The sequence below is a fragment of the Purpureocillium lilacinum genome, assembly GCF_023168085.1.
Source record: "Purpureocillium lilacinum CBS 284.36 DNA, scaffold_2, whole genome shotgun sequence".
Classification (NCBI taxonomy): Eukaryota; Fungi; Ascomycota; class Sordariomycetes; order Hypocreales; family Ophiocordycipitaceae; genus Purpureocillium; species Purpureocillium lilacinum.
In genome coordinates this window covers 254,663-277,192 of record NW_027072112.1, presented here as the reverse complement: position 1 = coordinate 277,192, position 22,530 = coordinate 254,663, and the positions used below count along the sequence as shown (strand labels likewise).

Here is a 22,530-nt window from a genome sequence, read left to right as displayed (position 1 = left end):
TCCAATCCAGCAAAAGCGGCAGGTATGTTTCGGGAAGCAGTGCCAACGCTACCAAGAACGCCGCCGATGATATGATCAGGGTTACCCAATCTGGCCAGCGCCAGCTCAGAGTATTGCTAGACACTAGCCAACCGCTTGCTACAGGCGCAAGAACCGGACCTACGCTCGGGGCGTGGCACGTCAGCAATTACCGTAGGAGATGTTGATGGGGATTGTTCCTGCGTCCCTGCCTTACCGGTCACGTTCACCCACGCTATGAGTGGAAAGACCAAGGCTCTTTTGACAGGACGAAACTGGTCTCTGACTGCAGAACCATTTGTCGAGAGCGTTGCGCTTGAGAAAAGCCCGACAAAGTACCTGCAGATGACGCGTCCCGCAAATGTGGTAGACAAGGCAGATCCCAGCACAAAGAAGAGATAGCAAAATGTTGAGATGAGGTACGTTGGGTTTCGGCCGACAGTCTCTGATATCGGACCCGCGAAAGGAGCCCCCATCCCGACCCCAAAGAGGTACATGGCGGTGGACAAGCTCTCAACAGTCTTGCTGACATGAAACTGCTCGGTGGCCCTGGAGCTCTGTACTGACTCGGATGCGCCCGCCCAGCCCTGGACGAATATCAGGAGCGACAGGATGATGAGGTTCTTGGACCGCGACCACAGCGGCCAATTTTGCGGGTTTAGAGGGTCTCGTGTTCCGGAGGTGACGATGATTTGGTCGCTCTCGGCAGGCGAAGGGGTTGAGCCACTGGCGGCGAGGTTGTCGGTATCGCATCGCGACGACGGCTCAAGGCCGTGCTCGTTGACACAGTTGCTGGGTTCATGCGTTTTGCCTCGAACTTCCGCATGGACTAGCCGCCGTATGTCGCGGCGCTGCTTGAACGACCACATTTTCGTCGCTGTCGTCTGTAGCAGTTGCCATATGGCGGAGTATATCAGGCGGCATCATGCCGGCGATTGAGGATGGCGGTGATGTAAATTACGCAAGACATTAGACAGGTTCGAATGCTTGTGGCGCATCCAAGGGCGACTAACAAGAAGCCCCATCACATTGACGTCAGATGCAACAATTGGGCAACCAAGCACGCGAGCAGCAATCAAGGCCTCTGCGCCCCGCTATTACAGCCTGCGAATTGATCAGTGGTGAGCTGTCACTGCCCAGATACATATTGGAGGACTCTGACGTAGGGTGAAAGATCAGTATTGCTTTCGCGTTATGCATCTGCGGTAATGTATACGGAGTCGGACCGTGCAGCGTTGATGGCCTGTTGGCCGACGATCAACGAAGCACCTGCTGCCAGATATGCTTGCACAACAATACTCTTGATCAGAAGTCCTAAAGCTTCCTTTCATTGCACGTACGATTGCGGGACGGAGGCACAGAGCTCGATAAAACCGAAATGGCATACGTCCTCCTTTCGCTGGCATGGCGTTGAGCCGTCAGTCAACTGTTCAAGCAAGCACTGCCCCCGCCCCATCGTTCTCGACCACATGCTTTAGTGTGTCCTAATTGCGCCACTGTGCAGTCCCTCTCCTTCTCTTTTGGTGCAAGCCAGCTACTTTGGCCTCATATCTGGACTCAAGAGTTAAACAGCACGGGCCTCGTGTCATGTTGCGGGGCAGGCCTGATCGGCAGGAGGAGCGTTTGAGGCTCCTGCCCTTGCGGCTGAGCAGTATTGGCTGGTGGAGGAACCTGTGTGTGCTGCGGCCGTGCCGGCCTGAGAGGCGGGAGCGGCTGCGTATCTCGGTATTTCCAGACCTGTGCAAGTCAACATCTTATGCGACCATTCACCCCCAGGCACCGACCGCTGATAAACTTACTGCGTTGGGGGATTGCTGGCATTTACAGGTATACGAGCACTGCGCCCTGTCACTATCGGTCACCTCGTGGCCGAGACTCCTCGTGAGGCTGTACGTCGCGCCCCCACAGACGGTGAAGGGCGGGTAGCACTGCGGCGGGCTGGGCTTGGAACAGAAGACTTCCCACGGGAGCTGGGAAGATGTATTCAAGTCGCCGTGTTTCGCGACGGCGGAAGCGGGTGGTAATTCCTGGGCGTTGGCGCGTGCAAAGGCGACGAGCTGTGTGAGCCCCAAGAAGGGGGTTGCGAGATGACGGACATGCATTTCCACTGGCAGAGGACTTGAGGTGTGGTGCAGAAGTGCGAGCAAGATGGAATTTACTTGGCAGCTTTGAGAGTAGCATGCACAGGCTTATATGTGTCAATTCTTTAGGGTTCAACAATGAGCTGCCACGGGCGGTGCTATTCGAGGCTCGCGGGTGTTTGGGTTATTGTCGGCATTGCGAGGAAATATCCCTTCAGCAGATACTTTTTACTAATTCCTGGTGGCCAATGTCACACATAGAAGCCTTCGAGATACGTAACGATATGGTTACGTCGCAAGGGTTCGTCACCCGACCGAGCTCAAGACGCGGCCCTCCAGTTGAGACGATACCTCAAACCAGCGCCACGGCGCAGTGGCCTGGCGGCAACAATGACCACTGGCCAGTTTGCCACTTTGCGCACCGAGGGTGTTTCCATCGTCACGAGGCCGGTTCCTACAACGCGTCGCACTTTTCGGTTTCAGGGAACGCAAGGGCCATTTCGTGGATCCTCATCAGCGCACAGTGTCTGTCTTGAAAAAATGCCATCAACAGAAGAGCGTCGCCTGACGACTCATTGAACAGGATATTGCCTCGAAGAACGACCTAAGAATCGTAATGGTCACAGTGTTGTGCTCGTCTGGCCGTAACTTATATCCCTGTTGGCATGTCATATAAGTCGTCTGGATCTGCAGAGAGTCAGTTAATGTTGTGAAGATATCTGGAGTAATTGATCCAGCTCACCTTTGCCCTCAGACGAAATGTAGTCTTTGACTTTGGCCAGTTCCGAATTTACTGCTGCTAGCAAATCGTCCACCTTGGCTTGCAGAGAGGTCTTCTGTTCCGAAGTCGCCCTCAGTGCCCGCTTTGCCAGGTCGAAACGGCTCACGCCGTTCACAATCATCATGTCGAAAGGCGTAGTCGTGCTACCCTCCTCCTTGTAGCCCTCGACCGTCATGCGATGCAAGCCGGGACGGCCAAATATGAGACCTTGCAGCTCTTTCTCGTAGCCGTGGTAGTTGAAGCAGACGGGCTTGTCGTCGGTGAACATTTCGATAAAGTCCTTGCGACTCAGCGCGTGCGGGTGGCGGGACTCGGCGGCGAGGACAAACAAGTCGGTGACATTGACGACGCGGACGTTGAGCTCCGGTACGAGGGTGCGTAGCAGTTCCGCCGCCTTTACGACTTCGAAGGTGACCTCCACGCCGATCCCGACGAGGACCACGTCTGGGTCCTTGCCGTCGTTGCTCGACGCGAATTTCCAAATCGCGGCGCCCTTGCGGCAATGCTCTGCGGCGTCCTCGGGCGAGAGGTACACGGCCGTCGGCTGCTTCGATCCGATGATGAGGTTCACGTAGTTCTTCGACTTGAGGCAGTGATCCACCGTGCTAAGGAAGCAGTTTGCGTCTGGCGGCAGGTACACCCTCGCCGCGTCTGCTTTGAGGTTCAGTATAGCCCCGATGAAGGACGGGTTCTGGTGCGAGAAGCCGTTGTGCTCCTGTCGCGCCCACGTGCTCGTCTCGATGTAGTTGATGGAGCTGAGGTCGCGTCGCCAATCCACTTCCCTGGCGACCTTGTTGAACTTGGAGTATTGCACCACCATGGTGTGGATGATGCCGAGAAAGGACTCGTAGCTGGGGAAGAGCGCCGTCCGACCCGTCAAAGTGTATCCCTGCATGAAGCCCTGGCAACTGTGCTCGGAGAGTATCTCAATGACCCTGCCGCCTTTCGCGCGCGAGTACTCGTCCCATTGGAAGTTGCGGCCCGTGTTGTCGAGAATGGCATCGAGCTTGTTGCTCTCTAGCTCGTCTGGTGAGAACATTCGGAAGCCCTTGGGGTTCTTCGAGGCGACGGCGGCCAGCAGCTTGCCCGTCTCCTTCATGCTGCTGGCCTGAGTACCCTTGTCCTGGGCGAAAGGTCGCCAATCTGGCATGACCAAGGGCTGGTACGCGTCGTAACCATATTTGACCTGGCCCAGTTTCTTGGAGTCGGTCTTGGGGAGCACCTCCAGGATGGATTTCGCAGGGCGGCCCTCAGGAAGTAGCTGCCCTACTCCATATCCACCAAGCCACTCGCCGAGGATCTCGAGATGGCCCTTGTCTGTTTTTGCTTTGGACAGTGGAACTTGATGAGAGTGAAACGAGCCCTCGATAAAGTTGCCGTCCACCTTCTTCGGTCCACCCCAGCCCTTTGGCGTGCGCAAAATCACCATCGGCCATCGAGGCTTGATCAATGGCTTGCCTTGACGCGCGCGCTTTTGGATGTGTCGTATCTCGGACAGCGCCCACTCCAACGCGCAAGATAGCTCGTCGTCAATTCGGTCAAGTGCCTCCACGATGCAAACACTGTAGCCGTAGCCGGAGAAGAGAGCAAGCAGCTCCTTGTCGTCCATGCATCCGAAGATGGTTCGCTCGCTAATCTTGAAGCCGTTAACGTGCAGTATTGGAATGACGGCTCCGGATTCCGCAGGATCCAAATACTTGATGGCATGCCAGGCGCTTCGACTCGTTAGCTTGCTTCGAGGCTCCAGGGAGGCAGAGACTTACGCAGCGGTGGGACCGCTTTCCGCCTCGCCGTCGCCGACTACGCATGTAACAATGAGATCTGGGTTATCCATGACGGCTCCGAAAGACACGGCCAACGCGTAGCCCAGCTCGCCGCCCTCGTGTATAGACCCCGGCGTCTCTGGGTTGATGTGGCTAACACGATCAGTATCTAGGTGCTGTGGGTGTTGTCGGACCGTACCTTGGAAATCCACCGGGAACCGAGAACTTCGTAATCAGATTGTTGAGGCCCTTTCTGTCGGTAGAGTACTTATTTGGGTAGAAGCGCCCCAGCGATCCTTCTAGCCAAAGGGCAGCCAGTGCGGCCGGGGCGCCGTGCCCAGGTCCGATAACGAACAGCATGTCGACATCATGGTTCCGTATCAACCAGTTCAGATGTGACCAGATCAGAATAAGCCCGGGACATGTTCCCCAATGGCCTGCAACGGTATGGTCATTTCACGCCGTTTGCAACCTTGTTGAGCAGCGAGCTTACCCAATAATCTCGGCTTCACATCTTCAAATTTGAGCGGCCTTTCAAGAAGAACATTGTCTTTGAGAAATATCATGGCTGGTTGGGAATTGGCCAACATCAGTCGCATGGTCCCTCAAGATCCATCGATGCCGCGGCCGGCACTTACCGCCAGCTATAAAACATGCTGCTTGTTGGAAGCTCCTCAGGGATTGCTTCGTATCATCGTCCAAGCTCTTTTTGTCTACCTTGGCCGCGAGACTTAGGGTGTTGTCTGGCAGACTGCTTGGCAAGGCGGAAGGGTTGGGTTCCTGTATGACTTCGTGCGGCATGCTGCCGATCTATTCGTCCAGGGTGCTATATTAATTGTCGTTGCTAAAAAGGCCGAAACTGTCAAGCTGCAATGTCACCTTGGTAGAGAATTGGAAACTGCAATGTGTGAATGTGGATTGTAGAGCCAAGTTGGGACATGGTGACATTCGGCTGCTTTTCTGTCTGACCTCATCGTGAGTGATCGATGACGTTGCGACGGGACCTTGAATGACGGGAGCTACCACTGGGAAAGGACCCATAATTAAGTGGATGGCTCCGAGCAGGACGAATATGCCAGAGAAGAGGGAATAAAATGGCAGTTGTGAACTTGTGATGTGAAGACCAAAAGTTGGAAGATCTTTATTGCTCGGTAGGTGCCTCCTAGCCTTGGGCGACTTTCCCGTGCTAGAAGGGCTCGTAGGCGAGGGAACCCATCTTACAAGTTACGGCTAGTGTTCATACGGTGGACTTGGTAATGCCCATTGTCCGCCAGCTGGCGGCAGCTCATAGCAAGGTCGAGCGGCTCTGCTCTCGCGAGAGGCCAAAAAAAGCCTGCTTTCATCGCGCATAATTAATCAGAACAAGGAACAGAGCAACTTGCTCCGGCCAGTTGAGCCGACATTAGAAAACGTCAGGGTGACGCTCTTTGACTTCTCAGGACGGGGCAAACTCAACAGCCACAACCTCTCGTAGCGCAAGGAACGGCGGGCCGAACCGAACCCACTTGAGACAAAAAGAGAGAAACGGCAGTGGACAGAACTGTAAGAAAAGTCGAGCGACAGCGCAGACAAAGACTTGCGGTGCCTCCAAGGAATCGCAGCGCCCAGTGCCAAGTGCTCGGCGACGCAGGCTGGTCAGCAGCTGTGACACATCGGGTCCGGGCGAGAATCCTTGGGCAGACAGACATCCGGAGACACCGGCCTGCAATCAACCACTTTCAGCGAGCGGACTCGCGCAACGATTGTGGGCCATCCGTTGGTCGGTCGGGCGTGACAGGCGTCTGAGCCACGAGGGCGGGTGCATCGGCAGCGGGGCATCTTGCCGACAGCGTCGCGAGTGACTGGATCGAATCGGGCTGCGGTTCGCAGGTTGCCTCGTCTGCCTGGGTCAGGAGACGCATGTCTCTGGTGGGAGGCGTCCGTATGACCGCCTGAGGGTGGCGGTACCTCGCACGAGGGGGCGGCCGCCACCAGGAGCCGAGTACTCCGAGAATGGGGGTGATGGGCGGGCGTCGTCGCGGGCAGCCGCAGCTCGGTAATCGCCTTGGAGAGAGCCTGGGTGTAACACTGGTCGACGCCTGAATGAGGTTGCCCTCCGCCACAGTGCATCTGACGGAAGAGAGAGGGAGGAGGGGCCTTCTCGACGCTTCTGCTGGGCCGCTCGCTGCGCAGCGCAAGCCAAGCCCCTGCGCCGTTGGCCGCCGTGGAATGCTTGCTTGGCGGAGCTTTGTTCCTTTGTTCTTTCTTCGCCGTCGTATTCGTAATACTGTACAGTACAAACTGCACTGAAGACAAGAGAGAGAGAGGTCGGCATTTGTGCTCGCAAGGACCGGGGCGACTCGACGAAAAATTACCCCGCCGAAGCTGCTGACGGACCCCTCCAGTCCTGTCAAGTCTCTCTTGTTTCTTCCAGGTTGTTCCTTCCCTGTCAACGAGGGCCCCCAACCTGAAGGTGCCCCCCAAGCGCTCCCCCCATCCCCTCCCCAGCCATCCCACTTTCTTCTGTCGTCATCCTCTCGGCTCACCTCACTCTCCTGTTTCATCCACGGCTCAACGACCGCATAAACGTCCCTGCACCACATCAGACGTAACCTGCTCGCCGACACCAGAGCTGACATCTGCGACGTGCCCGGCGTCATGGGTGACGTTTACAGGGGACACGCCTACGGCGGGCCCCGATCCTACCGCGACCGCGACAGCGACGACGACGACGACCGCTACCGAAGCACCACCGTCACCCGGTACAAGGTCAACTCTGGCCGCGGCAGCGACCGTTTCGACCGCAGCGAGAGGGTCGAGGTGGACGACGACCGCCGCTCTCGCTTCTCCGCCCGCACCTCTGGCGACTTTCTAGACGATCGTCGCGGCCCGCTGTCACACTCGGACCGGCCACGCTCTGCCTTTGAACCTGGTGGCGACCGCTCGCGCACCGTCTATTACGAGCGCGATGTCGAGCGAGATGTCCGCCGCGAGCCTGACCGCTCGCGTGTGGCCGCTTACGATGGAGACCGCGACTGGGACCGCCGCTCTCACCACACCCGCCACGACGATGAGATCAAGGTCGAGAAAAAGTTTGAGGAGCGCTTCGACGACGATCACGGCCACGAAGTAGAGCGCTACCGCAAGGAGACCGAATATTACACCCAGGCCGACCCTCCGCCCGCCCCCGTCATCATCCGCCAGCAGGTGCCAGAACCTCAGAAGATCATCGTCCAGGAAGCGCCACCACCCGCTCCCATCGTTCTCCCTCGCCAGCAGCCCGGCGTCGTGGTCGTGCGCGATCGCGAACAGGACCGCGAAATGGTCCGGCGTGAGCGGGAGCCGTACGACGAAGAGTACTACTACCGCCATGAGCGCCGCGACGTCGGCCCTTACCGCGGAGATCAGGACTATTCCGTGTCCCGATATGAGCGCCGGCGCAGGGACGACGATTACTACAGCGGCGACGACGACTACTACGTTCGCCGCACCGTGGTACGTCGTGAGCGCAGCAGCAGCTCCCATCACCACCACCACCACAAGTTGCAGTTGGCCGAAGGTGCTCTTGCCGGTGCAGGCATCAGCGCTCTCATGTCCAGCCGCCGCGACGAGTACGGCGACCTGCCCGAGAACCGCGGTCGCAAAGTCCTCGCCGGTGCTGCTCTGGGTGCTCTTGGCACCGAGGCCATCCGCCGCGCCCACAGCGCCTACGAGGATCGCTGGGGCGATGGACGTGAATCTCCCGATCATCATTCGCGGCTCAAGAAGGGCTTGGGCATAGCTGCCGTTGCCCTCGCCGCCGCCGGTGCCGCCAAGTATTACCAGTCCAACAAGGTGGAAAAGGAAGAGGCACACCGCGGCCGAAGCCGCACTCGGGGAGGATACTACTCCGACGACGAGTACTACTCGCGCTCCGTGTCGCGCGCCCGCTCGCGGACCAAGAGCCGACGACGCAGCATCTCCACAGTCGCCAAGGCTGCGCTCGGGACGGCTGCCACAGCTGGCATCATAAAGCACTTCCGCGACAAGTCCAAGTCCAAGTCTCGCCACGGAAGCCGCTCGCGCAGCAAGTCCAAGCTTCGCCGCGGCGCCGAGATTGCTGGAGTGGCAGCCGCCGCTGGCGTTGCGAACAAGCTATGGAAGAACCACAAGGAAAAGAAGGAGGCGTCTCGGTCACGAGAGCGAGCCCGAAGCTTCAGCGACGACGAGCGCGACTACCGGCGTCGATCGCGCAGCAGGGGAGTCAGCCGAGACAGGGGCATGAGTCGCAGCCGGAGCAGGAGCAGGTCCATGGCCAGATCCCCTTACTCACCGACCGGGGCTGATCCTGAGCTAGGCTTGATTGAGTACGGACACGATCCCCTACCGCCGTCGAACAGGTCCGCGTCGCGCGGTGGCTATGAATCCGAGGGCGACGATGGACGTCGTAGGCGTCGGAGGCGCCGCGATCGATCCGCATCCTCGTCTCCGTCGGACCAAGAGAGGAAGCGAAGCAGGAGCCGGCTGAGGAACATGGCGGCGGCCGGTGCGGCCGCGTTTGGAATCAAGGAGTTCAAGGATAGAAAGGACCAAGAGAAGCGCGAGAGAAGGTCACGGGAGCGTAGGTCGCGGGAGAGGGAAGACGAGAGAAGACGTGAGTGAAAGTGGTCCCGCATGTTGTCGGCTGATATACTGACGCGGGTAGGCACAGGCTACGACGAGGACGAGCGCAGGAGACGGGACGACTATGCGGATGATCGCCATGGCCACCGCTCCCAATCTCCGCCGACTGCGTCGGGCGGTGCATACTATCCGCCGTACCCCTCAACCCCAGGTCCGGCGACGGGCGGCCCCAACTACGCACCGTATCCCGACGCTGCCGGCAACCCTCCGCGGGAGTATCAGCCGTACATGCCACAAGACTATATGGGATACGTCCCTCCACCGCCTCCTGGCCCGCCACCCGCACCTGAGCCGGGCCTTGGCGGCGGCTATCCCCCGCAAGGTCCTCCCGGTCCCCCGCCCCCCGGCCCGCCTGGTCCACCGGGACCACCACCGCCTCCTGCCGGGCCACCGCCTCCTGGTGGCAATTACCCGCCAGACCATGTGAGTGACCTTTCCCGAGATCAAGGGAACCCCGCCTGGCGTGCAGGAGAGGGTGCGTTAAGTCGTGCTTTCCAAGCTTCAACTGGGTACGCGGGATCAAAGGCTGACGCTCCACCAGATGGCATAATTTCCAACCATCCGTACGAGGCGTCTTCATCTAAGGGGCCGCCGACAGCTTCCAAGTCGGTCTCTTTTATCCCCCTCTCGCCGAAAAGCTCGCAGACTATGGAGAGGCACAAGAGGGAGCAGGCGGCCTCTGCGGACGCGTCTCCAGACCGCGCCGACGACTATGATATGGTCGATCGCGACGAGGAATCCGGTGAACGGCCCAGCTTTCGCCGTCGCCGTTCGTCAGATCCCTCGTCCGACCGGCCAATCGTGCGCCATGCCCGCGGTCGAGACACTGATGCCGGCGACGACGTGGAAGATTTGCCAGATCGGTTCGACTCTCAGGGGCGGCCGCTAGACGGGCGCTCCGCTACTCATTCGCGGTGGACAACGCGGCGGGGCACTTTCGAGCGGCCCGCGCAACGCCCCGGCGGTTGGAACGTCCAAGGCGCGTGGCAGGTGAGCGGCACCGAGCAGGAGGCGGTGGACCGCCTGGTGCGCAACGTCACCGGGGCGCTGGAAGGGCAGCGAAGCTGGATGAGCGTCATTGGGGATGTAATTGGCGGCGGGCTGCTGCCTCCACCGGGCGCCGGGCATGGCGAGGGACAGGATCATGACGATGAAGACGACGGGCGGCGACGACGACGAGGGAGGTAACAGCTGGTGGTGACGGACAAGACGGAGGCAACGCCGGGGGTGCACGAAATGACGATGACGACGTGACGATTTCTCTTTACAATGTCTCTTCTGTGGGTCAAGACGGGAAACATGCTGCTACGAGGACAAGGATCAAACGTATGTCGAGATGAATAATGCAGGCTCTAGATGGTATTTCAACGACGGTACGCGCACCTCGGCTTTACCAGTGTGACCTGGCGTGAAAAAGAGCACATCATCCTGTTTGATTGAACTGGTCGAAGTGGGCAAATTTGAAAAGGAATCCATGTGGTATTCGTCTAAGCGCCTAGATTGCTCATCTCTATACTCCTCGTACATCCCCAGCGCCAAGGTAAATAATGCTCCTCTTCAGACACGTACAGATGCAAAAAACCCGACATCACGCGCCACAGCGGCAGCAGCTCCAGCAACCCTCATCATAACTCGTCCCTCACGGGGGGCGCGTCGGGCCTGCCGCTGTCGCGCTGCAGGTCGACGCCGCTCTTGGCGCACCACTTGTCCCACAGGGCGGCAAAGTCGTCGCGCATGGCGGCGTCCATCTGGTCGGGCAGCACGACCTCGTAGGTGACGTAGAGGTTGCCAAACTCGGTGGTGTGGTATACGCTCTCGCCGTCCTCGTGCCAGCGGGGCATGCCCTCGCCCTTGACCGTCTCGACGTGGCCCGGCTGGACCGACTCGCCGCGGGGGCGGCCGAGGCGGACGACGTGGGCGTCGAGGTGCGTCAGGTTGCGGGACCAGCCGCCCATCCAGGCCTCGCGCAGGGAGAGCACCTCCGTCCAGAAGAGGTCGTCGCCCTTGCGGCGGAAGTAGACGCCGTCGAGCCCGTCGGGGTTGTCGTCCTCGGAGGGGTCCTTCTCCGAGAGGTTGACGATGAGGTCGCCGGCGACCCAGTCGGGGCTGGCGTCGGCCTCGTTCTCGTAGACGACGCGCGAGTCGCGCGCCGCGCCGCGCTCGACCTTGAGCGTCACGGTGTTGTGCTTGCGCTCGACGCGCGCGCCGCCGCACGTCGGGCACTTGTTGCGGATCGTCTTGCCGCGGCCCCCGCAGGCGTCGCAGCGCATCTGCATCTGCTGGTACATGCCGGGCGCGAGCTGCTGCTTGACGATGCGGACGCCGTGGCCGCCGCACACGCCGCAGGCCTCGACCTCGCCGTCGGCGGAGCCGCTGCCCTCGCACGTCTCGCAGATCTGCTGCCGCTCCCACTTGAACTCGGTGGTGGCGCCGTTGTAGAAGTCGCGCAGGGAGATCTCGACGCGCACCTCGACGTTGTGCCCGCGCGGCTCGCGGTGCGCGTGCCCAAAGTGCCCGTGCCCGCCGAAGAAGCGCGAGAAGAGGTCGAACGGGTCGTGGTGCCCGCCCTGGCCCCCGCCGCCCTGCTGGTGCTGCTTGACGCCCTCGTGCCCGCGCGTGTCGTAGATGTGCCGCGTCTCCTTGTCGGACAGGACCTCGTACGCCTCGGATACCTGGACGAACTTTTCGTGTGCCGTCTCGTCGCCCCTGCGCAGTCAAATGGTCAGCACGAGCAACGAAGCAGGCTGCGAGGAGGTATCGCGGGTCGAGCGAGGGACATCGTACGGGTTCTTATCCGGGTGGAACTTTTTGGATAGTTGGCGATACGCCGACTTTAGTTGTCGTTCTGTCGCATCCTTTTCGACTCCCAGGACCTGTCACGGTCAGCATGGCATGTGGCGATATGGCATCGAGCGTCACCTACCTTGTAAAAGTCCTCGGCGCAAAGTGCCAGCTGGGCGAGGGCCACGAGCAGCACCAGACCGAGACCGTGGAGCAACATGGTGGCCAGAAGGCCCTCGAGGGACTTTGGATGCAGCAAGCAGAGAAAATCAGGCACCCGAGACAAGATAAATGTGACTCGTCGCGCGGCAAACAGGCAACGCGGGGGGGTTGGGAACGAGTGGACGAAGTGGCAGATGCGTGGGAGAAGTGTCGACGACAGGCCTCAACAACGTGTTAACTTACAGCTGATGGAGCAACAGGGACCCTGGCTTGGCTGGTGGCTTGCATGCCCTGCCATGCGGCGTGGCGGGCCACTTGCCGCGATAAGCCGGTGGGGCGACATTTTTATCAGCCGCGCGTGATTGGGTCGGATTATCCTGCGCCAACTTTCTGTGACCTCCAGCCGCAAGAGCTGCCTGCGCCTGGCAACTGCAAGTGCAACTGAAAGCACCTTCCTGCCTGGCCGAAGGCACCAACGGCCAGCTTTGTTCGTCTCCTCAGGCGGGCGTCGTCAACTCCATTCCACGAGCCACGAGGACGATAGGCTGCAATACGACGACAGTGAAACTATAAGAAGCGCGCCGTTGTCGCCGACGGACGTGCTGCTTCACCCTCCCCTCGTCCTTCGCATCGATCGACAGCCGCCGCCATGAGCTCCAAAAAGTATGCCTTCCTCCCGATGGAAGACGACGAGGTCGGCCCTCAAAAAGTCGCCAAGGAGAAAAAGCACAAGCATCGGTCGCGCGACCGCGACCGAGAACGAGACGACAAATCCTCGCGTTCCTCAAGACCGAGGCGCGACCGCTCGCGCTCGAGATCCCCGCGCTCATCCTCTCATCGCCACGACAGCGGCCGCTCCAAGACGTACCGACGGCGCGATGCGGAAGCAGACTTTGACGACCGCTGGGGTGACGAGGAGCCGCCATCGGACGAGCCCGATGCCCAGGACGACGGCGCTCCCGAGTTTGAGGAGTCGGCCAGCAAGAGAGTCAAGCTGAGCCACGACGAGCCCCTGGAAGAGGACCTCTCTGATGGCGCCAAGGAGGAACTCGCACGCCAGAAAGACATCGAAGAGCGAGAGGCGTTTGCCAAGCGGCTGAGAGAAAAGGATGAGGGGCGGTCCAAGAAGAACCAGCGCGACGGTGAATCCTCGTCAAGGCAGCGGCTGGCCGACGACGCCAAAGCTAGGGACGCGGCGCTACCCGACCTTCGAGAGCGATCACGGCAAGAATACCTCAAGAAGCGCGAGACGGAGCGCCTGGCCCTGTTGCGGAAGCAGGTCGCCGAGGAGACGGCCGAGCTGCGCAGCGGCGTGCGCCTCTCCGACAAGGAAAAGGCAGAGTTTGCCAAGAACCGCGAGATCCTGCGGCTGGCCGAGGAGCGGCTCAAGATCGACGACCACCGAGACGGCTACATGATGCCCGAAGACTACATCACGGAAAAGGGAAAGCTGGATCGCAAGAAAAAGGAAGAGGCCATGTACAAGCGATACGTCGACCGCGACGAGTATGGCCAGGAAAAGTTCGTCACGGAGCACGAGGAGTGGGAGCGCGAGCAGACGGCCAAGGCCAAGGCGCAGGTCAAGATTGCTGAGAGGGTCAACGAAACCTACGACTACGTCCTGGACGACGCGCAGTACATCCAATGGAACCTCGACTCTAAGATGGCCGGAGAGGGCAAGAACCTGGCCAAGACCAAGGAGCAAATGTTCCTGGACGCGCAGATCGAGGCCGCCGAGAAGAAGGCGCTGTCGATCCAGGAGACGCGCAAAAGTCTGCCCATCTACCAGTACCGTGATCAGTTCCTGGAGGCACTGGAGCAGTACCAGATCTTGGTTATCGTCGGTGAGACTGGTAGCGGCAAGACGACTCAGCTGCCGCAGTACCTGCACGAGGCCGGATATACCAAGAACGGGTTAAAAGTCGGCTGCACGCAGCCCCGCCGAGTCGCTGCCATGAGCGTGGCCGCTCGCGTGGCCGACGAGGTGGGTGTCAAGGTGGGAAGCGAGGTCGGCTACTCGATTCGTTTCGAGGACAACACGAGCGACAAGACGATTCTCAAGTACATGACGGACGGTATGCTGCTCCGAGAGTTTATGACGGAGCCGGATCTCGCGGGATACTCGGCGCTCATGATTGACGAGGCCCACGAGCGGACAGTCCACACGGACATTCTGCTGGCTCTCGTCAAGGATCTCGCACGGGAGAGGCCGGATCTCAAGCTACTCATCTCGTCTGCGACCATGAACGCCACCAAGTTCTCGGAGTATTTTGACGACGCCCCCATCTTCAACATCCCCGGCCGACGCTACCCTGTCGACATCTACTATACCCCCGCACCAGAGGCCAACTACCTGGCGGCTGCCATCACGACCACCTTCCAGATCCACACCACGCAGGGCAAGGGCGATATCCTTATCTTCCTCACTGGTCAAGACGAGATCGAGGCGGCGGAGCTCGAGATCTCCGAGACGGCAAGGAAGCTGGGCGGCCGCATCAAGGAGCTCGTCATCTGTCCCATCTACGCCAACCTCCCGTCCGAATTGCAAGCAAAGATCTTTGAGCCGACGCCCGAGGGCGCCCGCAAGGTCGTCCTCGCCACCAACATTGCCGAGACCAGTTTGACAATCGATGGTATCGTCTATGTCATCGACCCTGGTTACGTCAAGGAGAACATCTACAACCCCGCGACGGGCATGTCCAACCTCGTCGCCGTGCCTTGCTCGCGCGCCTCGGCCAACCAGCGCAGCGGTCGTGCTGGGCGTGTTGGTCCCGGCAAGTGCTTCCGCCTGTACACCAAATTTGCGTACATGAACGAGATGGACGAGTCTACAACTCCAGAAATCCAACGGACCAACCTGAACGGCGTGGTGCTGCAGCTCAAGTCGCTCGGCATCAACGAGCTGCTCGACTTTGAGTTCATGGACCCGCCGCCTACGGAGGCACTCATCGGCGCGCTAAACCAGCTCTTCGCGCTGCAGGCGCTGAACCATAAGGGCGAGATGACCAAGCTCGGCCGCCAGATGGCCGAATTTCCGACGGACCCGATGCTGGCCAAGGCGGTGCTGGCGGCGGACAAGGAAGGGTGCGTGGACGAGGTGCTGTCCATCGTGTCGATGCTGGGCGAGGCGTCGGCGCTCTTCTTCCGGCCCAAGGACAAGAAAATTCACGCCGACAGCGCGCGCAACCGATTCACGATCAAGGACGGCGGTGACCACGTCACCCTGCTTAACGTCTGGAACCAGTGGGTCGACAGCGACTTCTCGCCCGTGTGGGCGCGCGAGAACTTCCTGCAGCAGCGGTCTCTGACGCGGGCCCGCGACGTGCGCGACCAGCTGGCCAAGCTCTGCGAGCGCGTCGAGGTGGCGCCGTCGAGCTGCGGCGCGTCCAACCTGCGGCCCATCAAGCGCGCCATCACGGCGGGCTTCTTCCCCAACGCGGCGCGGCTGCAGAAGAGCGGCGACGGGTACCGGACCGTCAAGAACAATACGAGCGTGTGGATCCACCCGAGCAGCGTGCTCATGTCGGTCGACCCGCCCGAGAAGATGGTGGTGTACTTTGAGCTGGTGCAGACGACCAAGGAGTACATGCGCAGCGTGATGCCCATTGAGGCGCGCTGGCTGGCGGAGCTGGCGCCGCACTTCCACAAGCAAAAGGATATCGAGGCCATGGAGGAGAAGAAGATGCCCAAGCAGCGATGACGGGACCGGCGCTGCGCATTTACAAGTTGAAGTAATCGGAAGGCGAGAACATGCCAGAGTGACGATGATAAGAGTGGCGCTGCACATTCACAGGCAAGAGCCCGTGGTCAAGAAGATGGTTATCAGCGATGATGATATTAGAGGTTTACTCTACCAAATGCTACTTATGTTGGCTATCCCTGGTTGCCGGATTCCTGCTCAGGCTCCCACCTATACAGCACGTCCATTCTCACGGTATACTTGACGCCGCTGTCCAGCATCGCGCCCTCGTGGAGCAGCCCCTCGTGCTGGAAGATTAACACACTCCCCGCCTTGGGATTCACGTCCAGCCTCTTCGTCCCGTCGCGCGAGAGGAACGACGTAGCCCCGCCAACATGGCCCTCGCCCGTCGGTGACTCGGCTTTCGAATCATTCAAGTAGAGATGCACCGTGTAGTGGGTGCGCACCTCGCGCCCGCTATCCTCCTCAAAGTACCAGTACGGCCCGTCGCAGTGCGGCTTGAAGTACTGCCCCGGCCCGTACCGCAGGAAGCGCATCCGCCGGTTCATGCCCTTGAGGCGCCACTCGCCGTCGCCGTCGCGCCAGTCGGCGGGCACGCGCGCGAGCGTCTGCGCGACGCCGGGGGCCTGCGCGCAGCGGCGCCATATCCGATCGACGAGGTCCTGCTGGTCCCAGACGATGCGGTCGCTGACGCGGTAGCCCGGCGCGGGGGCCTCGTAGCCGTTGCCGATGTTGATGAGCGCGGGGCGCCAGGCCGACTCTGCTGAGGAGGAAGAGGATGAGTCGCGCGGGACGGACGCCTCGGCGAGGGCGATGAGCTGCGCGCACTCGCCGGGGGAGAGCACGTCGCGCAGGACGATGGCGACGCGGCCGGCGTGCTCCGGGAGCGGCGAGGCGGCGAAGTCGATGGGGTGGGAGGAGACGGGCCGGGAGGACGAGGGGGGTGTGGTGAGGAAGTCGTCCGGTATGGGGACGGGGTTGGACGTGTACGACACTTGCACGGGTCCGCCACTGGGCTGGGCTTTCGGTTTGCTCTGCAGCCCGAGGGTGTCGAGGATGCCCATGGCGGTGGTGATGGCGGGAGGGCAGGCAGTACTACTATGTGTGACTTGGCAGTGCCGCGACCTGGGTCAATTGAGATGGAGCGAATACAATAAAATTATATACTACATGTAATGATGACCAGCTGCTGCTACAGGTTGATAAATAAGTTTCCTCCTTGCTGAGCCGCCGGGCAAGGACAGAGTGTTGTTGCTGATGCCTGGTCTGCTCATCTTGCGGTGATCCATTCATTGATCCCAGCGCCGGGGGGCAGTGCCAGGCAGACGGCAAGGTGCAGTAGCACGATGGCGGCCGCCCAAGTTGCGCCGTCTGCCCCGTCCCGTCAGCTTCACGGCGCAGGGGGGGGGGCCGGACGCTCGCTGTGAATTCTCCGTCAGAGTTGAGGCGGATCGAATTTTTACAGGGCTGACTGGCTGTCTTCTAGGCACCTCTTGTCCCGTCGTTGCCATGGACACAGCGGGTGCCTGAAGTGCCTGCCTCGTGTAAGTCGAGGCTAAACTGGAGCTTGTGTGCTTGTCTGTGCGATCGCCTGGACTCTAGAGGCTGCCCTCCCTCGTGGAATGAGCTGGCCAACTGCATCATTACACTGAATGCCATGCCGGGGGGTGACGCAGGTGGTGGTGCTTGATCTTCTCTCTCCACGTGCTCAGTTACTAGGACCATACATGTGCCCATGTGGATGGCGTCGGTGCCGGCAGGCTCTGCATGCAGGCACCATCGCCAGTTCTTGCGAAGCCACCACCCAGGTCATTACAGATTACGATGGCCAGCAGAGGGCTTTTCAGACAACCCACTACTTCGTTATTCATTAAGTTTTCTCAGTTTCCTGGCAGCTTAGTGTTCACGACGGCCTGCCATTCCACGCGGTGAGATGCCTCATGGTCAGACCAGGCAGCAATCCCGCCCTGGCAAGCTAACGCAACTAGCCAGCCGGTAGTGTTGATGCAGATTGATGAGCTTCCCGGCCGATCGCAGCGAGGCGTTGGACCGTTTGACTGTTTACAACAAATCCCGAAAAGCCCACGACCGTTCTCGGGCCATCGCAAGGCTGGGATCGGCTCTCCCCTCCTCGCAGCCAATCACGCGGACGGGCAGCACGCGCATTCCAACCGCGATAGCTTTTCAACCACGGGGGCTGCAACATGTCTGATTCATATTCCCCCACCGGGCCCTCGGAATGCCCATCCCCAGTACCATCCCCATCTCCTCGCACCTTCCGGACGCACTCGTCCGAAGGAAAGTAGACCACTACGAGAAGAGCACTAAAGTCAAGAACGAGTAGTAGTAGATGGGTGTGAGTGGGCGGAGGAGCAAGGTCTCAACGCCACGAAGACCGCAACCGCCCTCACGAGGTCATCGTCACCGTGGCGCCGTGGCCCGTCCAGGTGAGACACTCACACTGCCGGCCTGCAAACGTAATGTCATCGACGAAACGGCCAGACGGGCGATCGAGTGCGCAACGGCCGGCGTAGAAACCATGCGTATAAATGAAAGTGCCAGCTGCCCGCTGCGGCGCGCAGCCCGGTCACGGAAACCCTCCTCGTATCCCCTTGTCACGCAACACATCTCATTATCCGAACCCTTTTATCTCTTATCCCAGAAGCCCATCATGAAGGCCGTCGCAGCTCTCCTCGTCGTCCTCGTGGCCGCCGTTTCGGCCAGCCCCGTGCTCTCCGAGCGGGCGGACCAGTGCGCTGGCATCGCCGCCGCCTGCACCCAGAAGGTGACCGACCACTCGACGCCTCATCTCTACCTGACCCCAACCCCGAGCACATGTGTCCGTCTGCGCGGAAGCTGACGATTTGATCATCTGTAGGAAACTGAGTGCCGCGCTCAGCACGTCGACACGCTGTGCCCCGTCGACGTCGCTCGGTTCTGCCCCTGCTACCATGTAAGTTGTTGCCCCTGTTCCAGCCTTGCTCGAGGCCAGCTTATCAGGTACTAACTCTCGCTACAGGTTGCCAAGGACTGCATCGTACGTTTCCTGATCATTAGTAAAGCTGCGACGTTATCGACACGATACTCACGTAATGTCACTGTTATAGAAGGACGCTGGGTGCCAGTAAGCCGCGCCTGGGTGCTCCGGGGTGCTGCTGCCCTCGTTTGGGAAGCGCGGAGGGGAGGCTGCAGAGTTGATATGCTGCAACTCCTCCTTGTGGTAATGAGGCGATCGAGGTCGATGCTCTCGGTGGTTTATAGTCACCCTAATACACTAATTTACTCGCCGCGCTCTTAAACCGTGACGTGCCTCTAATTCCGGGGCGGTCATACACGACGTGCGGAAGAGCAGTGCTTTCTGTTGACGATAAAAGATTGACAACTATAATTGGAAACTTGGCGTATGCTTAAAAGTATATAGTCTACAGCTGTCTTCTGAGTCGAGCCCAACGACAATCCAGCCCGCTTACGCCAAAGCATACACCATCCCCCGCCATCATGCATGCGGCCACGGCTCTATCACCAGCTTGTCCCAGTGCTGCTGCCAGCGCACCACCTTTTTCATGTACTGCTCCCGCCTGCCCAGCACGGGGTTCGGCCTGACCACCATGTTGAAGAAGTCGGACAGGCCCCTCGGGGCGTAGACGTCCCACTCCACGTCCATGATGCCATCGCCGCCGTCCTCCCCTGCAACGTCGTCGTCGCGCAGACGCGGCCGGACGCCGACCATGGCGCTCGTCGAGATCCACGAGTCAATGGCCGCCTCGACGCTCCCGTGCGGCGCGCACTCGACGCCAAACTTGTCCCCGTACCAGAGGTGCACGCGCGCCTGGTTGCGGATCTCGACGTCCGCCGCCGCCGCCAGGCCCCCCGCGTCCTGGAACAGGCGCCGCGCGCGCTGGATGACGGCGTCCTCGGCCTCCCACGACAGGTCCGTGGCGTCGTAGTAGACGAGGTCGTAGTCGCGGATGCCCATCTCTGGGGCGTGGCCCGACATGTAGTTCCAGATGGTCTGGGAGATGGCGCCCCCGGCGAGGTACCAGTTGGGGAGGCGGAGCTGCGCGGTGAGATGGAGGACGCACAGCAGCGTTGGGTTGGTGGATAGGATGCGGCGCAGGAGGTCGAGCTGGGACTGTACTGGGAGGTGGGCTGGGTTCACGGCCGGGTTGTGTAACGGTGTTGAAGGAGCGGATGAGGGGCTCACGGTTGTCTCTGTTGGTGCCATCTTGTCACCGTCTTGAGTGCCGTTTGCTCCCGCCATGATTCTGTCCTCGGAACGCCGCTATCTGTCATATGCGACGAGGTTTTAATCAGGCTTGAAATCTGTGATGACGAGCCGTGAGTGAGAGTGAGTGAGATGCGAGTTGGAGTCAGGTCATGCAGCCTTGGATGTGGAGCCACCGGCCCCCTCCGCCTGATCTTCGTCTATGACATCGCCAGCGGCTGTGAGACATGCAGTCTTATGTACAAGCTGTACCATCAAATTATAATTATATAAACCAACTTGTGTATGTAGTCAAATGTGTACCAAGGCTTTCCAGCAATAATAACCAGCTTCAATATGTACCATGCCCATGCTCATTCGGCTTCACCGGCCACGCATCCACGCCGTCCTGTATAATCATCATCATGCCGCCCATCATGTGGTTGTTGATATGGCAGTGCAGCAGCCACGCGCCCGGGTTCACCACCTCGTACCGCACCACCACCCAGTTGCGTCCCTTGGTCGCCTGCAGCGACAGGAAGCCGTCCCTCTGCGGCGGGTCGCGCAGGTTGAACTGGCCCGGCACGTCGCGCAGCGCCTCCTCGACGCTGGCCCACCGCCAGTCGCCCTGCCCGGAGCCGATCTGGAACATCTTGTTGCCGTGCTTGTGGATCGGGTGCGGCGGCATCGGGTACACGCTCGACAGGAAGACCAGGTCGACCCACGTGCCGTTGCGCGTCGTGATGGTCACGTTGTCGTGCTCCCACGGCTTGGGGTTGAACAGCACGGGCGGCCGCGCGTCGAAGAAGGCCATGGGCTGCAGCCGCGAGCTGTTGAGCGCCCAGAGGTAGCTCGCGCCGTCGAGACGCATGTTGAGCACAAAGGTGGCGTCGGCGCGCTGCGCGACGGGCGCGGGCGGGAAGGGGTGCGCGATGGCCTGGTCGAAGATGACGAGGTCCTTGGACGTCGGGTTGCCGACTATGTCAATGTACGCCTTGGCCTCCTTCTTGGCCGAGTTGCCGGACTGCTGTCCTTCGACGTTGAGCACCGCGTTGCCGACAATCATCTGCGCCGCCGTGTTGGAGTTGGCGCGGATCTTGAACTGCCCCGCGCCGCCGAGCTTCACCAGGACGCCGTACCGCTCGCCGTTGGCCATGTTGATGATCTGCACCTTTTGCGGCTCAATGTACGACCCGTCCATGGCGTACACCCACATGTCGTGCCCGTCGATGGACACGACGGGCGTGGCAAAGTTGGTCGCCCCGATCAGGTCTATGGCGATCCAATCGTGCGCCCCGTCGCCTCTGTACGTTGCGTTGATAACCTCCGTGGCGCCTTCCGTCTCCTTGCAGCCCTCAAAGACGCCCGGGATGACCTTGTCTTGCCTGAGGGCGTTGGCGTCGCCGCCAAATGCGGCCATGACCCTGGCTGGCAGACACCTGTCCCACGTGTCAGTATATGAAGCAGTGAAGCAGTAAAGCAGGTGAAAAAGAGACGTACCCTTTGTCCGTCAGCTTCGACCCCGGCACCAGCGCCAGGTCGCGCTGCGTCGTCGGGCTCATCTTGGCCGCCATTTCGTCCGGGGGCAGACACGTCACTCGCCCCTTGCCGTTGAAGAGCAGCGCATCGTAGCACGACACCTCTATTCCGGCTTCCTCGGACATCTTCCATTTCGTGTTGGACTCGAGCCGCGTCAGGTCCGCAATCAGCAGCGGGTATACTTGGGCCTCGGCGTCCTCCAGCGCCTTCTGCACGTCTGCGTCTCCGCCGGCGATGAGGTGGAACGGCTTCGGGTCGCCGGCTCGGGGGTGAATCGTTATCGCGCCGTAGCATCCGTCTTCGATTTGGCCTTGGAGGTGCGAGTGGTACCAGAAGCTGCCGTATTGCGTCGCGCGGAAGCGGTAGGTAAATGTCATGCCTTGGTGAACGGGGTGCTGTGTCACGCCGGGGACGCCGTCGGCCCATGGCGTCTGGTGCATTTCGATGCCTGCATGTGTTTGTGTGAGACCTCATGCTCATCTGACATATTCTGAAGGATTCTTACCATGGAAATGTATTGACGTGTTAAAGGGAGTGTCGTTGATGAGATTGACAACCACCCAGTCGTCCTGGTCCAGCTCCATCACCGGCCCAGGAGACTGCCCGTTGACGAGCATCATCTTCCTGGGCACCCCGGCGAGATCATTCTGCTCCCACGACAGGCGGATGTTGTACTCTCTTGTGCCATTGCTGCGTCCACTTGATGATGCGGCCGCGAGTGCCGTCCAGGCCAGCGCGGCCAGAGCAAAGACGAACAGGTCCTTGCACGAAAGCATGGCGGGCTCGGGTCAGTCATGGGGAAAGAGAACCGCAGCACAACATACAATGGTGTGAATACAATGGCGAGATGTCTGGATTGT

General features: G+C 60.2%; 8 protein-coding genes across 8 annotated transcripts; 3 read left to right on the top strand and 5 right to left on the bottom strand.

Annotated features, from left to right (window-relative positions):
- Positions 1-2,748: 2,748 nt before the first annotated feature.
- On the bottom strand, positions 2,749-5,003 carry PLICBS_001892 (uncharacterized protein; the record flags this gene model as incomplete). Its single annotated transcript, XM_018321497.2, has 4 exons — positions 2,749-2,786; positions 2,842-4,595; positions 4,644-4,796; positions 4,843-5,003. 4 exons carry the CDS (start codon positions 5,001-5,003, stop codon positions 2,749-2,751), a joined length of 2,106 nt encoding a protein of 701 aa, XP_018178976.2.
- A 2,277-nt stretch (positions 5,004-7,280) lies between these two features.
- On the top strand, positions 7,281-10,472 carry PLICBS_001891 (uncharacterized protein; the record flags this gene model as incomplete). The annotated part of the gene is made up of 3 exons (XM_065599923.1): positions 7,281-8,117; positions 8,172-9,255; positions 9,307-10,472. The coding sequence occupies 3 exons, from the start codon at positions 7,281-7,283 to the stop codon at positions 10,470-10,472; spliced, it is 3,087 nt and encodes a 1,028-aa protein (XP_065455995.1).
- Positions 10,473-10,909: 437 nt separating this feature from the next.
- Positions 10,910-12,285, bottom strand: PLICBS_001890 (DnaJ-protein scj1; the record flags this gene model as incomplete). The annotated part of the gene is made up of 3 exons (XM_018321495.2): positions 10,910-11,990; positions 12,069-12,157; positions 12,208-12,285. The coding sequence occupies 3 exons, from the start codon at positions 12,283-12,285 to the stop codon at positions 10,910-10,912; spliced, it is 1,248 nt and encodes a 415-aa protein (XP_018178974.2).
- Positions 12,286-12,876: 591 nt separating this feature from the next.
- Positions 12,877-15,927, top strand: PLICBS_001889 (uncharacterized protein; the record flags this gene model as incomplete). Its single annotated transcript, XM_018321494.2, has 1 exon — positions 12,877-15,927. The coding sequence occupies one exon, from the start codon at positions 12,877-12,879 to the stop codon at positions 15,925-15,927; it is 3,051 nt and encodes a 1,016-aa protein (XP_018178973.2).
- A 173-nt stretch (positions 15,928-16,100) lies between these two features.
- Positions 16,101-16,991, bottom strand: PLICBS_001888 (uncharacterized protein; the record flags this gene model as incomplete). Its single annotated transcript, XM_018321493.2, has 1 exon — positions 16,101-16,991. One exon carries the CDS (start codon positions 16,989-16,991, stop codon positions 16,101-16,103), a length of 891 nt encoding a protein of 296 aa, XP_018178972.2.
- A 1,607-nt stretch (positions 16,992-18,598) lies between these two features.
- On the top strand, positions 18,599-19,055 carry PLICBS_001887 (uncharacterized protein; the record flags this gene model as incomplete). The annotated part of the gene is made up of 4 exons (XM_018321492.2): positions 18,599-18,766; positions 18,827-18,880; positions 18,947-18,964; positions 19,035-19,055. 4 exons carry the CDS (start codon positions 18,599-18,601, stop codon positions 19,053-19,055), a joined length of 261 nt encoding a protein of 86 aa, XP_018178971.2.
- Positions 19,056-19,423: 368 nt separating this feature from the next.
- PLICBS_001886 (uncharacterized protein) lies at positions 19,424-20,188 on the bottom strand (the record flags this gene model as incomplete). Its single annotated transcript, XM_018321491.2, has 1 exon — positions 19,424-20,188. The coding sequence occupies one exon, from the start codon at positions 20,186-20,188 to the stop codon at positions 19,424-19,426; it is 765 nt and encodes a 254-aa protein (XP_018178970.2).
- Positions 20,189-20,483: 295 nt separating this feature from the next.
- On the bottom strand, positions 20,484-22,446 carry PLICBS_001885 (uncharacterized protein; the record flags this gene model as incomplete). The annotated part of the gene is made up of 3 exons (XM_018321490.2): positions 20,484-21,570; positions 21,632-22,118; positions 22,176-22,446. 3 exons carry the CDS (start codon positions 22,444-22,446, stop codon positions 20,484-20,486), a joined length of 1,845 nt encoding a protein of 614 aa, XP_018178969.2.
- Positions 22,447-22,530: the final 84 nt, after the last annotated feature.